Source organism: Saimiri boliviensis, chromosome 1, assembly GCF_048565385.1.
Source record: "Saimiri boliviensis isolate mSaiBol1 chromosome 1, mSaiBol1.pri, whole genome shotgun sequence".
NCBI lineage: Eukaryota > Metazoa > Chordata > Mammalia > Primates > Cebidae > Saimiri > Saimiri boliviensis.
Window position 1 is genome coordinate 232197755 of NC_133449.1, and position 12919 is coordinate 232210673.

At 39.0% G+C, this 12919-nt stretch overlaps 1 protein-coding gene across 3 annotated transcripts in view; it reads right to left on the bottom strand.

Annotated features, from left to right (window-relative positions):
* The window catches only part of AGGF1 (angiogenic factor with G-patch and FHA domains 1), a 42913-nt gene extending 30857 nt beyond the window's left edge, over positions 1-12056 (bottom strand). For 2 of the 3 annotated variants that reach the window (XM_074384565.1, XM_010341025.3), the window contains exons 1-5: positions 11478-12055; positions 7942-8044; positions 6707-6909; positions 5410-5574; positions 1805-1993 (exon numbers count right to left, since the gene is read on the bottom strand). In XM_074384565.1, coding sequence (XP_074240666.1) covers positions 1805-1993; positions 5410-5574; positions 6707-6909; positions 7942-8044; positions 11478-11699 — 882 coding nt within the window. In that variant the 5' untranslated portion in view covers positions 11700-12055. Of the gene's footprint in view, positions 1-1804; positions 1994-5409; positions 5575-6706; positions 6910-7941; positions 8045-11477 lie in introns of all 3 variants that reach the window. The other variant, XM_010341018.3, reaches the window with a different exon arrangement.
* Between the last annotated feature and the right edge of the window lie 863 nt (positions 12057-12919).

Here is a 12919-nt window from a genome sequence, read left to right on the forward strand (position 1 = left end):
TTCTTTTCTTTTCTTTTCTTTTTTTGAGATGGAGTTTCACTCTGTTACCCAGGCTGGAGTGCAGTAGCACGATTTCGGCTCACTACAACCTCCACCTCCCAGGTTCAAGCCACTCTCCTGCCTCAGCCTCCCAAGTAGCTGGGATTATAGGCACCTGCCATCACACCTGGCTAATTCTTGTGTTTTTAGTAGAGATGGGGTTTCACCATGTTGGCCAGGCTGGTCTTGAACCCCTGAACTCAGGAGACACACCCACCTCAGCCTCCTAAAGTGTTGAAACTGCAGGCGTCAGCCACCGCACCTGGCCCACAATCTTGCCTTTCAAACAGTTAAATCACTAGTAACAAGCACAAGCCATTCAAACAGAGATCTTAAAAGCAAGCAGAAAACTCACTTTTAGTATTTTAGTCATATACTCTTCTATTCCTAAGTACTGTCAACAAAAAAAACAGAAGAACAGAAACAAATCAAATAAAGAAAAAAAAAAAAGAATCCTAATTCCTTATATGAACTTTAGAATTTAGTATCAAGTAATTTTTCTTTGGAAAAGAAAAACTGGCTGGCACGTGGCTCACGTCTATAATCCCAGCATTTTGGGAAGCCAAAATAGGCAGATCACTTGAGCCCAGGAGGTCGAGGATGCAGTGAGCCATGCATGATGGCACCACTGCACTCAACTTGAGTGACAGAGCAAGACCCTGTCTCAAAATAGGACAGGACAGGCCAGGAAAGACACACAGGATGGGATGGGATAGAAAATGATGAGATAAAATTTCAAGAGTAAGCTATCAAATAGTTGCCACAGTTGACAAAATGTCAGTACAACAAACAAGCCTCCTTTCTTACCTATAAACCACCAACCTTATCTGTTTAGAGAGTAGAAATAAGAACTCTGGTAACTTTTTATATTTTCCTTTTATCAGTTTAACATTGTAGGATAGGCATTTTGGGGGTTCCCCTTAATCTTTGTAAGAACCATCTGGGCCGGGCGCAGTGGCTCAAGCCTGTAATCCCAGTACTTTGGGAGGCCAAGGCAGGTGGATCACAAGGTCAAAAGAGATCGAGACCATCCTGGTCAACATGGTGAAACCCCGTCTCTACTGAAAACACAAAAAATTAGCTGGGCATGGTTGCGCGTGCCTGTAATCCCAGCTACTCAGGAGGCTGAGGCAGGAGAATTGCCTGAACCCAGGAGGCGGAGGTTGCAGTGAGCCGAGATCGCGCCATTGCACTCCAGCCTGGGTAACAAGAGCGAAAAAAAAAAAAAAAATAGAACCATCTGAAAGCCTACATAATACTTTTTTCAATTAAATATAACTATCACTTTCTTAACCATTATCTTGCAGGCCATTTAAACTCTTAATCCTAATAAATGTTATGTCAATCCATAGTCACCAGCAATGGATTTTTTGAAAATGTTTTCCTAATAGGTAAAAAATTGCTCCACATGACTAAAAAAGTTGAACCTGTATCTATGTCTACCTATAAACTGTGTTTTTCTTTTATTATGAATTGTGCACTGACATCAACTTATCAACTGAGGGACTCAATTATTCTTCCAAACTATACAACACGAGATATTTTATCTGCCCTAAATCTACCTCCTTCAAATTTCAAGAAATGCTCTCTATTTCTAGTGATAGTTTATGACAAAGTCCATGTTTGCTCCATCTAAACTTTCCTTGTTTGTTATCTTAAAGGGTATGTTTGAAATAGTTATTAAATGCCTGTCAGTTTCATAAAAAAATTTGGCTTAATTATATTATCACCAATGCATAAATTTTTAAAATTATAAAGACATTACCTTTTCCTCATTTGATGCAGAAGAATCTAGATCCTTTCTTTTCTTCTTCAATTTTTTATCTTTACTTTGTTTTGTCGTAGAAGTCTGATAAGGTTGCAAATCTACTCGAGAATGAAACTGATAGCGACCACTTTCCACATCACAATAGTAATAAATTCCAGTGGAAGGATCATAATAGAGCTGATTTTCCTTTCAAAGTCAAGAAAAAAAAAAAATTCTATTCAAGTACAAGAAAATAAACTTAACAAAAATGCCAAATATATTCAAATGTAGTAAATATTTCTTTGAACAACTATAGTATTTTCAGAAGGCAATGAATTAAAGATAAGAGAATAAAAAATGCTTTCATCTTCCAAAATACATTACTATTCAATAGCTGACCTACTTTTTCTAGTGTGAGAAACAAGTAAATCTAAATATTAAATTGAATCATATAAAATTGTCAATACTTGACCATTTTTAACTTATAAGAAACAGCAATTTCATACGATTCCACTTAATACACTAACAAAAATTGATACTACTTTTGAAGGCATGAAAACTAAGGCATGTATAAGAAAAAGCTGGCCAAATAAGAGCAATTCTAGACACTTTATTCTTAATGACTACACAATAATAATGTGGCAGTATAAACCCCTAAACCCTCCTATGTCATAAAACAAAGATTTGTCTTTTGATGTTCATTACTTAAAATCAGCGAAGAAAATTCTGAAAATAATGTTCATACATACCAAAAGATAACATTCTATAGAATAAAATCAATAAACAATTGTCTTCACTAATTAGTTCTATAGTAAGACTTGCAAGCAACCATGCAAAAATGAATTTTGCAAACTATAGATCTGAAAACCAGAAAGATAAAATTAGGTAATCACTTGTATTTATGATACCCCGGCCAGTACTCTATAACTAAGATTTAAGTGAACAGTCTGTATTTTATTTAAATCATAAATCCATGCAGACCAGACTTGGAAACATCTTACGATGTACTGAAATTGAGCAACTAAAACTTCCTAAAAAAGAATAATTTATTTTTCTAACTATTGATACTTGCAATTTATTGTCTTTAATCCATTCATTTTGCAGATCTCTTACAAAAATATTTCAATTTCTCACCATCTTTCTCTTAACTAAGAAACTGAATGGAGGCTTTCCAATCTTTATTTCTAGTAATAATGGAACTGTTATAATTCAAACCTTTTTTTATCTGTCAGTCCAAAACATAGTCATTTTCAAAACACAAAAACATTTTTTTACTAAAATAAAAATTAGCCCAATGAAAATGGCAACACAACAAAGTTCCTAATTTACTCAGAAATATAACCTGCAAAATGTAACTAACCATTTACAAAACAACTGATGTCAAGAGAAAGACACAGAAAGGAAGGCAGAAGATTGACAAAGACTAATATCTACTTGAAACTCTTGTTTTCCCAGAAACTAACTACTCCCTTTGAATAAATGATTAAACATTAATTTTCTGGTTATTAATTAGCATTGTCAATTAGCATCCCCCATGAAAAAAAACCCTCTCTTCACAAATGACTTATAGTTTACTACATGCAGACTGACAAACTAATGAAATCTCTTATGTTAACTGAGATACTCAGTATTATCCTGATGTTCTCTAGATAAGTTAACGATAATTCCAGTAACTGGAATGATGAACAACAACTCCACTTTTGTGCACCACATTCTATAGTTCCTCAGAAAACCAGATTACATTACTAGACTCTTAAGGCTGAGATATGTGAGTAAGTTCTACCACTGTCAACAAATCCTGAATGAAATCCAATTAAGTATTAGACTTCAACGGCCATAACACTGTATTATAAATCAAGAACTTTATTTTCTGGTTCTATTCTAGTCAGTGATCCATTATAGACCCCATATTAAATCCCTAGGTCTCACTGTTAACACACTGATTTTTGTTTGTTTGTTTGAGACAGGATCTCACTCTGCCACCTAGGCTGGAGGGCAGTGGTGCAATCATGGCTCACTGCAGCCTCTATCTTCCCAGCTCATGAGATGCTCCCACATGAGCCTCCTGAGTAGCTGGAACTACAGGATGAGCCACTACTCACCCTGTAGTCTGATTTGTTAAAATGTTTTATAGAAACAGTTTCACTATGTTGCCCAGGCTGGTCTTGCACTCTTGACTCAAGCAATCCTCTTGCCTCAGCCTCCTAAAGGGCTGGGGTTACAAGGAGTGAGCCACCATGCCTTGTTAAAAGACTGATTTTTTAAAAAAGGAAATGTTTAAAAGGCGCAGAATATAAAACACTGGCTATAATAAACATGCTACTAAGAATTCAAGAAAGAAGTCTACTTATGTGGCCTAAAATGAATTCATAAAGTATTTGAAATAATTTTTTAAATTCTCACCCCAAGCCTAAAATTAATAATCTTCTCTATTAATTATATGAAAAAAAAAAGTTTAGGTCCTAAAATATTTTACAATGTAGTTAATTGTCTGCTTTTATTTAAAAAGCCCTAATATTTTTATATGTTATTTTTATACATAAAGACTTATCCAAAACATTATCTATAATAATCACAATAAACAACCTTATTTTAAAAACTTAAAAGTGTGGTATCATAAGCTATTTTAGAATTCTCTGTCAAATAGTTTTGAGTCAAACATAATTTTTTTTCTTCTTGAGACAGAGTTTCACTCTTGTTGCCCAGGCTAGGGTGTAATGGCGAGATCTCAGCTCATCACAACCTCCACCTCCCAGGTTCAAGAGATTCTCCTGCCTCAGCCTCCCACATAGCTAGGATTATAAGCATGTACCACCATACCCAGCTAATTCTGTATTTTTAGTAGAGATGGGTTTCTCCATGTTGGTCTCGAACTCCTGACCTCAGGTGATACACTCACCTTGGCTGCCCAAAGTACTGGGATTACAGTCATGAGCCACTGTGCCTAGCCAAACGTAATTTTCAAATGCAGCTTTTTGTTTTCTTACTTCAACTTAGGGTTTAATATTTGATACCAGGCACTAAGAAGGTATCATACAAGGCCGGGCGCGGTGGCTCAAGCTTGTAATCCCAGCACTTTGGGAGGCCGAGGCGGGTGGATCACAAGGTCGAGAGATCGAGACTATCCTGGTCAACATGGTGAAACCCCGTCTCTACTATAAATACAAAAAATTAGCTGGGCATGGTGGCACGTGCCCGTAATCCCAGCTACTCAGGAGGCTGAGGCAGGAGAATTGCCTGAACCCAGGACGCGGAGGTTGCGGTGAGCCGAGATCGCGCCATTGCACTCCAGCCTGGGTAACAAGAGGGAAACTCTGTCTCAAAAAAAAAAAAAAAAAAAGAAAAAAAGAAGGTATCATACAATATTAAAAAGTTTGAGATGAAGTTCGAGACCAGCCTGGCCAACAATGGAGAAACCCTGCCTCTACTAAAAATACAAAAAATTAGCTGGGTGTTGTGGTGCACAACTGTAATCCCAGCTACTCAGGATGCTGAGACATAAGAATCACTTGAACCTGGGGAGCGGAAGTTGCAGTGAGCTGAGATTGCACCACTGCACTCCAGCCTGGGTGACACAAGCAGACCCTGCCTCAATTAAAAAAAAGAAAGTCTGAGATACTTACAGAATCATAATAGAAACCAGTGCTGTGGTCAAAATACAGTCCAGTATTTTCATCATAACTAAATCCAGTCTGTGATACAGCTGCTTCTGCTGCAGCTCTCAAACTTTCAGCTAATGATGAGCCTTCTAAGGACGTATCTTCTGTTGCTACTGCAGATGCTGGCTCCTATAAAAGATAAAGTCACGCCAAGTAAGACAAAAGCTTCTGTACAACGATTAAAAGGCTGGCTGACCTAAAGACCTGAGATTGTATTTAGGAAATTATTTCAATTTCTGCAATGAAAAAGGATGGCTATCAATTATGATTTGAATCACTTTTTACAATAGTTACTAGTGTGTCAGTAAATTCAACTTTGACCCAGTTTTGAAGGCACTAAAAATAAGTGACAATTATTTGAGAACAAATGTATACCACAGGGAAGCCATCCACAAAATACAGACCCTGAAATATTGGCTAAGACAAAGATCTAGGTTCTTAAACAATTATATGTTCAATGGGAAAAAAATTTCAAAAAGATCAATGAAGGAGAAAAATGCAGATTAAATGAGACCTATCAAACACAATGGGGATCCTGATTCAGACAAACTATAAAAACAAATTTATAGAACTTTCAGGGGAATTTGAACAGTGCAGGGTATTTGACATAACGGAACATTAAAATTTTTTTAGGTTTAAATGTTATTGTTGTCCACAGTTCTTTGGTTGAGTCAAAATATCTGGACAAATTTTGTTTCAGTTTGTGTGTATCATAAAATTTTGGACTACAATGTAGCAGGAAAACCACTACACATATGTAAAAGTTTGAATCAGGGCCAGGCGTGGTGGCTCAAGCCTGTAATCCCAGCACTTTGGGAGGCCGAGGCGGGTGGATCACAAGGTCAAGAGATCGAGACCATCCTGGTCAACATGGTGAAACCCCGTCTCTACTAAAAATACTAAAAATTAGCTGGGCATGGTGGCGTGTGCCTGTAATCCCAGCTACTCAGGAGGCTGAGGCAGGAGAATTGCCTGAACCCAGGAGGCGGAGGTTGCGGTGAGCCGAGATCCACCACTGCACTCCAGCCTGGGCAACAAGAGCGAAACTCCGTCTCAAAAAAAAAAAAAAAAAAAAGAGAGAAAGAAAAAGTTTGAATTTTTGTTTTTGAAAAACAAACATTCTTTGCATAATTACACATAAGAATGTTTATAACCCTTGCATATGCTGTGATGAATTAAAGAAGTCTATCTTTCCACATAATAACAATAAAGAAGGACAAGTTCTTGGACATCAACAGTTTCATGTTTAGCATTTTATTACCTGTGAATTTGAGGCAAAATGGTCCTCTTGTCTACATTTAACATCTTCTGTTCTATCAGTACCAGGGTAAGCATCATTTTCTATTTGTAACTGGTCTTTGGAATTCAAAGTAGACGTTCTGATATCTTGATCTTGTTGATCTAACAGTTCAGTCACTTTATTTGGAAGACTAACATCACTGTAGTATGTCTGATAATAATAATCTGTAGCAAAAAAATTAAGTGAAATCATATCATATTAGAATGTATATAAAAAGGACTTAATTCCGAAACACTGGGATTTAAACATAAAAAAGCACATACTTCAAATAAATGATTTTTATAACTGTACAAATTTTAAAAGATTAAAACAGATGGTACAGGTTAAGTGCAGAAGTGAATATTTTTTATTCTAATGTCTCCTTCAGGACCCTAGCTGTCAGGTTAAAAAGAGAAAAGAAAAGTTAAGTTGGTTTACATTTTTTACAACAAGAGTACAATAAAAATAGGTAGATGGGTTATGTTCTATAAAAAAAAAAACAACTCTCAACTTCTAACCAGATACCTTAATACTGTTGCTTATCAATTGATAATGAAATAAAAACGCAAGGAATTAGGGTTTTTTTTTTTTTTGTTTTTTTTTTTGGTAGAATTTCTCTACTGATGCAGACTTTTTAAAACATATCATACAGATAAATAAGGTTAGCACTATTGCAATGTTTAGCAATTTAGCCAAATTATGTCCTGAATGAAGTGAGGCAAAACTTAATAGGAAAGATGACTACTTCTTGTGATGCATATATATTAAAACTCAGTATCTCAGCTATTTTGCTTTATAACATAATGCTACTAGAGAGGCCATGGTGGTGGGCTCACCATTCCCACAAGGGTCTAAGAGATTAATACTATACACAATTCTAATCAGAACTCAGCAAAAAAACAAATGCCCCTGGTCACAAGGCCAGCCAGCCTATGGAAGTAGACGGCTAACTGCATGCCAAAAATTACTCAGTGAGTGTGCTACTGAAAACATAACAGCAACATCACAGAAATCACAGGAATGACAATACATTTCTACTTTTTCCGCCAGAAGAACAAATTGATTATCTGAAAATACCATATCATATGAAGGGAAGTCAACGGTATTAACAATTCTCATTTACCTTGATCTTGGTTTATTTCAAATTTAAAGAAAACTCCACATTAGCATGATTTGAATGTAACAGTATAAGCATATCCTCACTATAAGCTGAATACCTGAGATTGACCAAGGAGCATGGTTCTCTGTTTGTACTTCTACATCAGACTTTTTATTATCTTCATTTCTCCCACAATGGAGTATTTTACTGAGTTCTTCCACCTGAAAGAAAACAAGGCTTTAGGAAAAAGAAATCATGTAACCATCTAATAATTACATACCAGTCTTTTGCTGTTATGTTTTTCTTGATAACAGTTTTAGAGAAATGTCAAGAGCAGCCAGTTTCCCTTTCAAAAAAGCTAAAATTATTTTACTTTTTACATTTAAAAGACATTTTTGCCGGGCGCAGTGGCTCACGCCTGTAATCCTAGCACTTTGGGACACCGAGGTGGGTGGATCACCTGAAGTCCGGAGTTCAAGACCAGCCTGGCCATCATGGCGAAACCCCATCTTTAAAAAAAAGAAAAAAAAAAGGCATTTTTATTCCTAAACTCCTAAACTCTCATACTAAATGACCAAATATCTCCTCCAAAAGTTGAACTAGATAATGAGACTTTGTGAGCAGGGTCCTTTATTTCTAACAAATAAGAATGTTTTTATGTTAAAATTTTTTTTTTTTTTTTTTTTTTGAGACGGAGTCTTGCTCCGTCGCCAGGCTGCAGTGCAGTGGCGCAATCTCAGCTCACTGCAACCTCCACCTCCTAGGTTCAAGCGATTCTTTCGCCTAGGCCTCCGGAATAGCTGGGACCACAGCCGCGTGCCACTACGCCCGGCTAACTTTTGTATTTTTAGTAGAGAGGGGGTTTCACCATGGCCAGGATGGTCTTGATCTCTTGACCTCGTGATCCACCCACCTCGGCCTCCCAAAGTGCTGAGATTACAGGCGTGAGCCCCCGCGCGACCTATGTTAATATTTTAAAGTCAGTAGTTCTCCCTAAAGAATTAGAAATTTTTTTTGTTGTTTAAGATGGGGTTTCACCATGATGGCCAGGCTCATCTTGACCTCCTGATCTCAGGTGATCCACCCACCTCGGCCTCCCAAAGTGCTAGGATTACAGGCGAGAGCCACCGCGCCCAGCCAAGAATTAGAAAATTTTAAAATGACAAATTCTCATCCCTACTGAATTATCTAATATCATTCTGTATCTTCCACTTGGAATTAACTATCCACTTGAATGTTAATGCCACCTACAAGCTTTAATACATTTTTTCATTAAACAGTAGTCCTATAATTAACTGCAGCAGAACAGGGAAAGTGACTCTCCAACAGGGGCATCTGTCCTACATGTACTTCACACACACACTGAAATACCCTTAAAAGGATGCTACTACATAGGACAGAGAGAAACAGAGTGTGGAAATGCCCAAAAGCAGATAACACATTGCCTCAGTGAATGTACCTCAGTCTGAGAGGACCTCAATATGAGACAATGTCTCCTACACACATGAAACCAACTAAAAAACAAGCTTTTAAATATTGATTTAATGATAAAGCTAAAGCAGAGAAAGGTGCTAAAACTGATTATATACAGATTATCCAAGCACTTCATGAGTTACTCAATCTGTTGCTACTACTAGGGCAGGAACTACATTGAGGAAAGCAAGACACAGAGCATGAAAAATTTCAGGCACTCCTCTGATTCATACAAGTACACAGTCCACACACGGGGATTAGTGTCCCATTAAATTCCTTGCCCTAGGAGCCTGACTGCCTTGCCCTTACCCTGGCTCTGGCTACTATCCCTATTAGTATGTATTAGACTACTTAGTTTCTAGCACATGCTGTACACTATACTTCATGCTTTAGGTAACATCTCATTAATTCACACAACCACCTGAAATATTAGTTGTCCTAACCCTGATTTTACATATAAAGTATCTGACAAGTAATTTGCACAAGGCTATTTTTGGACCTTGTACAAAGTCTATACTTACTATGGTTCTCTAGTAGTTCATCATGAATTCTCAAGCAAAACTTTTTAACTGCTCCAGGTAAAACATATTCAGTAACTTGGGATGACAGTTAATCAAACCCACCCCTCCCCAACTAAGGGAGGCTGACTAGGAGAGTTAAGGAGTTATTACTATCCAAAGTAGAGTCGAGACTTTCTATGTGATTAAATTTTTAATATTGGACTAAAACGGAAGCACGTGGAGGACAGTGAAGGCAGTCACCTTCTGTTCGCTTCTGCTGCAGTTAGTCGTAGAACTATTTTTTAAAGTGCATTAAAGCTTGTAAGTGGAATTAACATATTTAATAAATACAGGTGGAGAACATTGAATGATATTAGATAATATGAATGGAATAGCATTTAAATTTTCTAATTCTTTAGGGAGAATTGCTGATTTCTTAAAATATTAGCATAAAAACATTTTTTTTTGTAAGAAATAAAGGATCCTGTTCACAAAGTACCATTACTTAGTCTGATTTATCAAATTAACAGTAGCATACAAAATGCTGGCTCTCTGAAGATTAGCAAAAAATGTTTTCTTTTAGAATCTCTAACACAAGAAGTAGCTTAACAATTTAGAATTATAAAGTTTTCAAACGGCTGTCGTTCAAAGAAAAAAAAAAAGCCTGTCATATTTTGCTCCTCTCCCCATACTTCTTACCACATCTGTATTCTCCTAGCACAACTGTACACACCATCAGGTGTTCAAATTGACTAAACAAATAAAAAGTTTCCTATATCATAATGTCAAGAACTGTATGTAACGGCCATACAAAGTCATTGCAACTCAGCAGTTATTTTCATAGCTCATTTGGTAACAAAACATTAAAAAGTTTGATGACGTTTTAGTGCTCAGCCTATATATTGGTTTTAGTAAGCGTATCAATAAATTATAAAGAACCAGACAACAGTTAAATTGAAACTAGTAACTGGAAATAACCGGGAGAGGGTGCAACAGCCCAAGAGATCAAGGTGGAAAAAAATATATATTATGCTCTTGGTTTTTTGTTTTTAACGTGACAGTTTAAGTACTACTATTTGTCCCTACTATTTAGTCTGAAAACGAAATAAGCTGCTTAACGTCTCTAACGAAGGCAGTTATATTATATATCTTCCCTACTTCCACAAGAAAACCCAAGACGATAAACGCTCAGAGGACAGCGTTCAAAAGTTTGTAAAATTGTTTGTTTTCTCATGTTTCATTGTATTTCCCCTTCACAACTGTGAGCTATCATTCTCATCTGATGAGGAACTGAGGTTCAGTATAAGTTTACACATCCGGAAAATGGCAGAGATGCCATTCTGACTCAAGGTCAATATTTTAATAAACTCAAATGTGATCTAGAATAAAAGCACCTACTGCCAATGGGATGTTGGGTCAAGTGAGAACGAAGACAATGTAGCCATAGTACTGAAGTTCAATTCACGCCAGCCGCGGGACATTGATTCAATCAAGTGACCTGAACTCGGGTTTGCTCCTAATGTACCTGGAATTGTAACTATGGGGAGCTTTTACTTATAATTATTTCAAGTACTCTATAGTAGTTCTGAGCCCCTGCCAGGGACCCCTTCGGAGACTATCAAGGGCTTCGAAGACCTCGCCTCGGGCTGGCTGGGGCGCGGGGCTGAGGCGGACCGCGCACCTGCGTGCGGAGCTCCTGGTTGTTGCTTTCTGCGTTCTGGTACAGCCGTTCTGTGTGATGCAGCAGCTTCTCGATCTCCCGCACCTGCCGCTTACAGCTCCGCAGTTCGCGTTCCAACTTCTCCACCTTTCGCCTCAGCTGGGCCAGCTCCGGCTCAGGGGAGGCGGGCGGCGACACCGAAGGCGGCGACGGCGGCGGTGGGGACGGCGCCTCCGAAGCCATGAGGTCCGGCGCGAGACAGCTAGTAGTCGCGGAGGGGCGTTCAGGCCGAAACGGCCGCCGGCGGACCCAGAAGCCAGGGGAGCGCGCGGGCAGCGAAGGGCAGCCTCACACCCGGCCGGCTGCGGTGGCCCCTGGCCATGACGCCCAGAAACTTGCTTGCAGCTGAACGGGGCTGCGGGCAACGAAGGATAGCCCCTGCTCGATGTGCAGGGCCTGGACACTGGAGAACTTTGCTGGGAACTACCTTCTTCAGATACAGACACAGGGTCAGGAGCGTCGGGGTCCGAAACCACGGGCCAGATCTAGAAGATCTCCAGCGGTTCCCGAATGGAGCCGGAAACAATGGCGCCGGCGGTGGGCGGGGCCAAGACGGAACAGGAAGCTACGGAAAGCCGGAAGGACCGGATAGTGCACCTGCGGACGTCTAGCCTGCGGAGGGGCGATCCCCGAAGAGGTGGAGAGACGGTGGCAGTGTGGCCCTAGAGTGATAGGGAGGCTTGCAGCCGCTGATCTTAGACATTTGCACTTGCTGATGTTCCTTCAGCAAACTTTTGGCATAGTGTGCATTTCCTAGCTCCTTGTTTTACAGATAACAGAGTACCCCATAAATTATTTGTAGGGGACTAATAAAGAGAATAGTAAACCGGGAATGGAATGGACTGTTCTGATGCTCTACTTCCTAAGGCCAACCGAAAAATGAGGAGGCTGATAAATTTAGGAGAGCTTTATTTCTCATGAAGGGTTACAGTCTGCAAGGTGGCCATTCTGACAGGCTTGGAAGCATGGCCTACGGTCAGAAGCTGAGAACAGACAGTTGGCGGGAAAGGCAAAGAGAACGGTTTATGGTGAGCAGGGTGGCCGAATATACATATTCAATGAGCTGCAGAAGGAGTCATGAATATTTATGAAAGGAGAAACGCACATGTACAATTAAGCTTCCTGCCTCTCTATGGGACCCATATCCAAAAAATGGCCGTGTTAGCATGATCCCAGAATGAAATTTTCAGCCCTCTGACATCAAAAGGCAAAGCAGAGGACGTGAAAACCCTCACTGCGAGTCCCTGGTGTATTGGCCAGCACTTCTCTGTGGTTGGTAGCCTCTTTATCAGGAAGGAATGCTGGTGGGTGTGAAATCAGCCCGACTGTCCTATAGAACTGATGTTTATGGTTTCTTTTGAATAAACCTGGAAATTTACCCTCCCAGTCTTAAAACTTCAGAA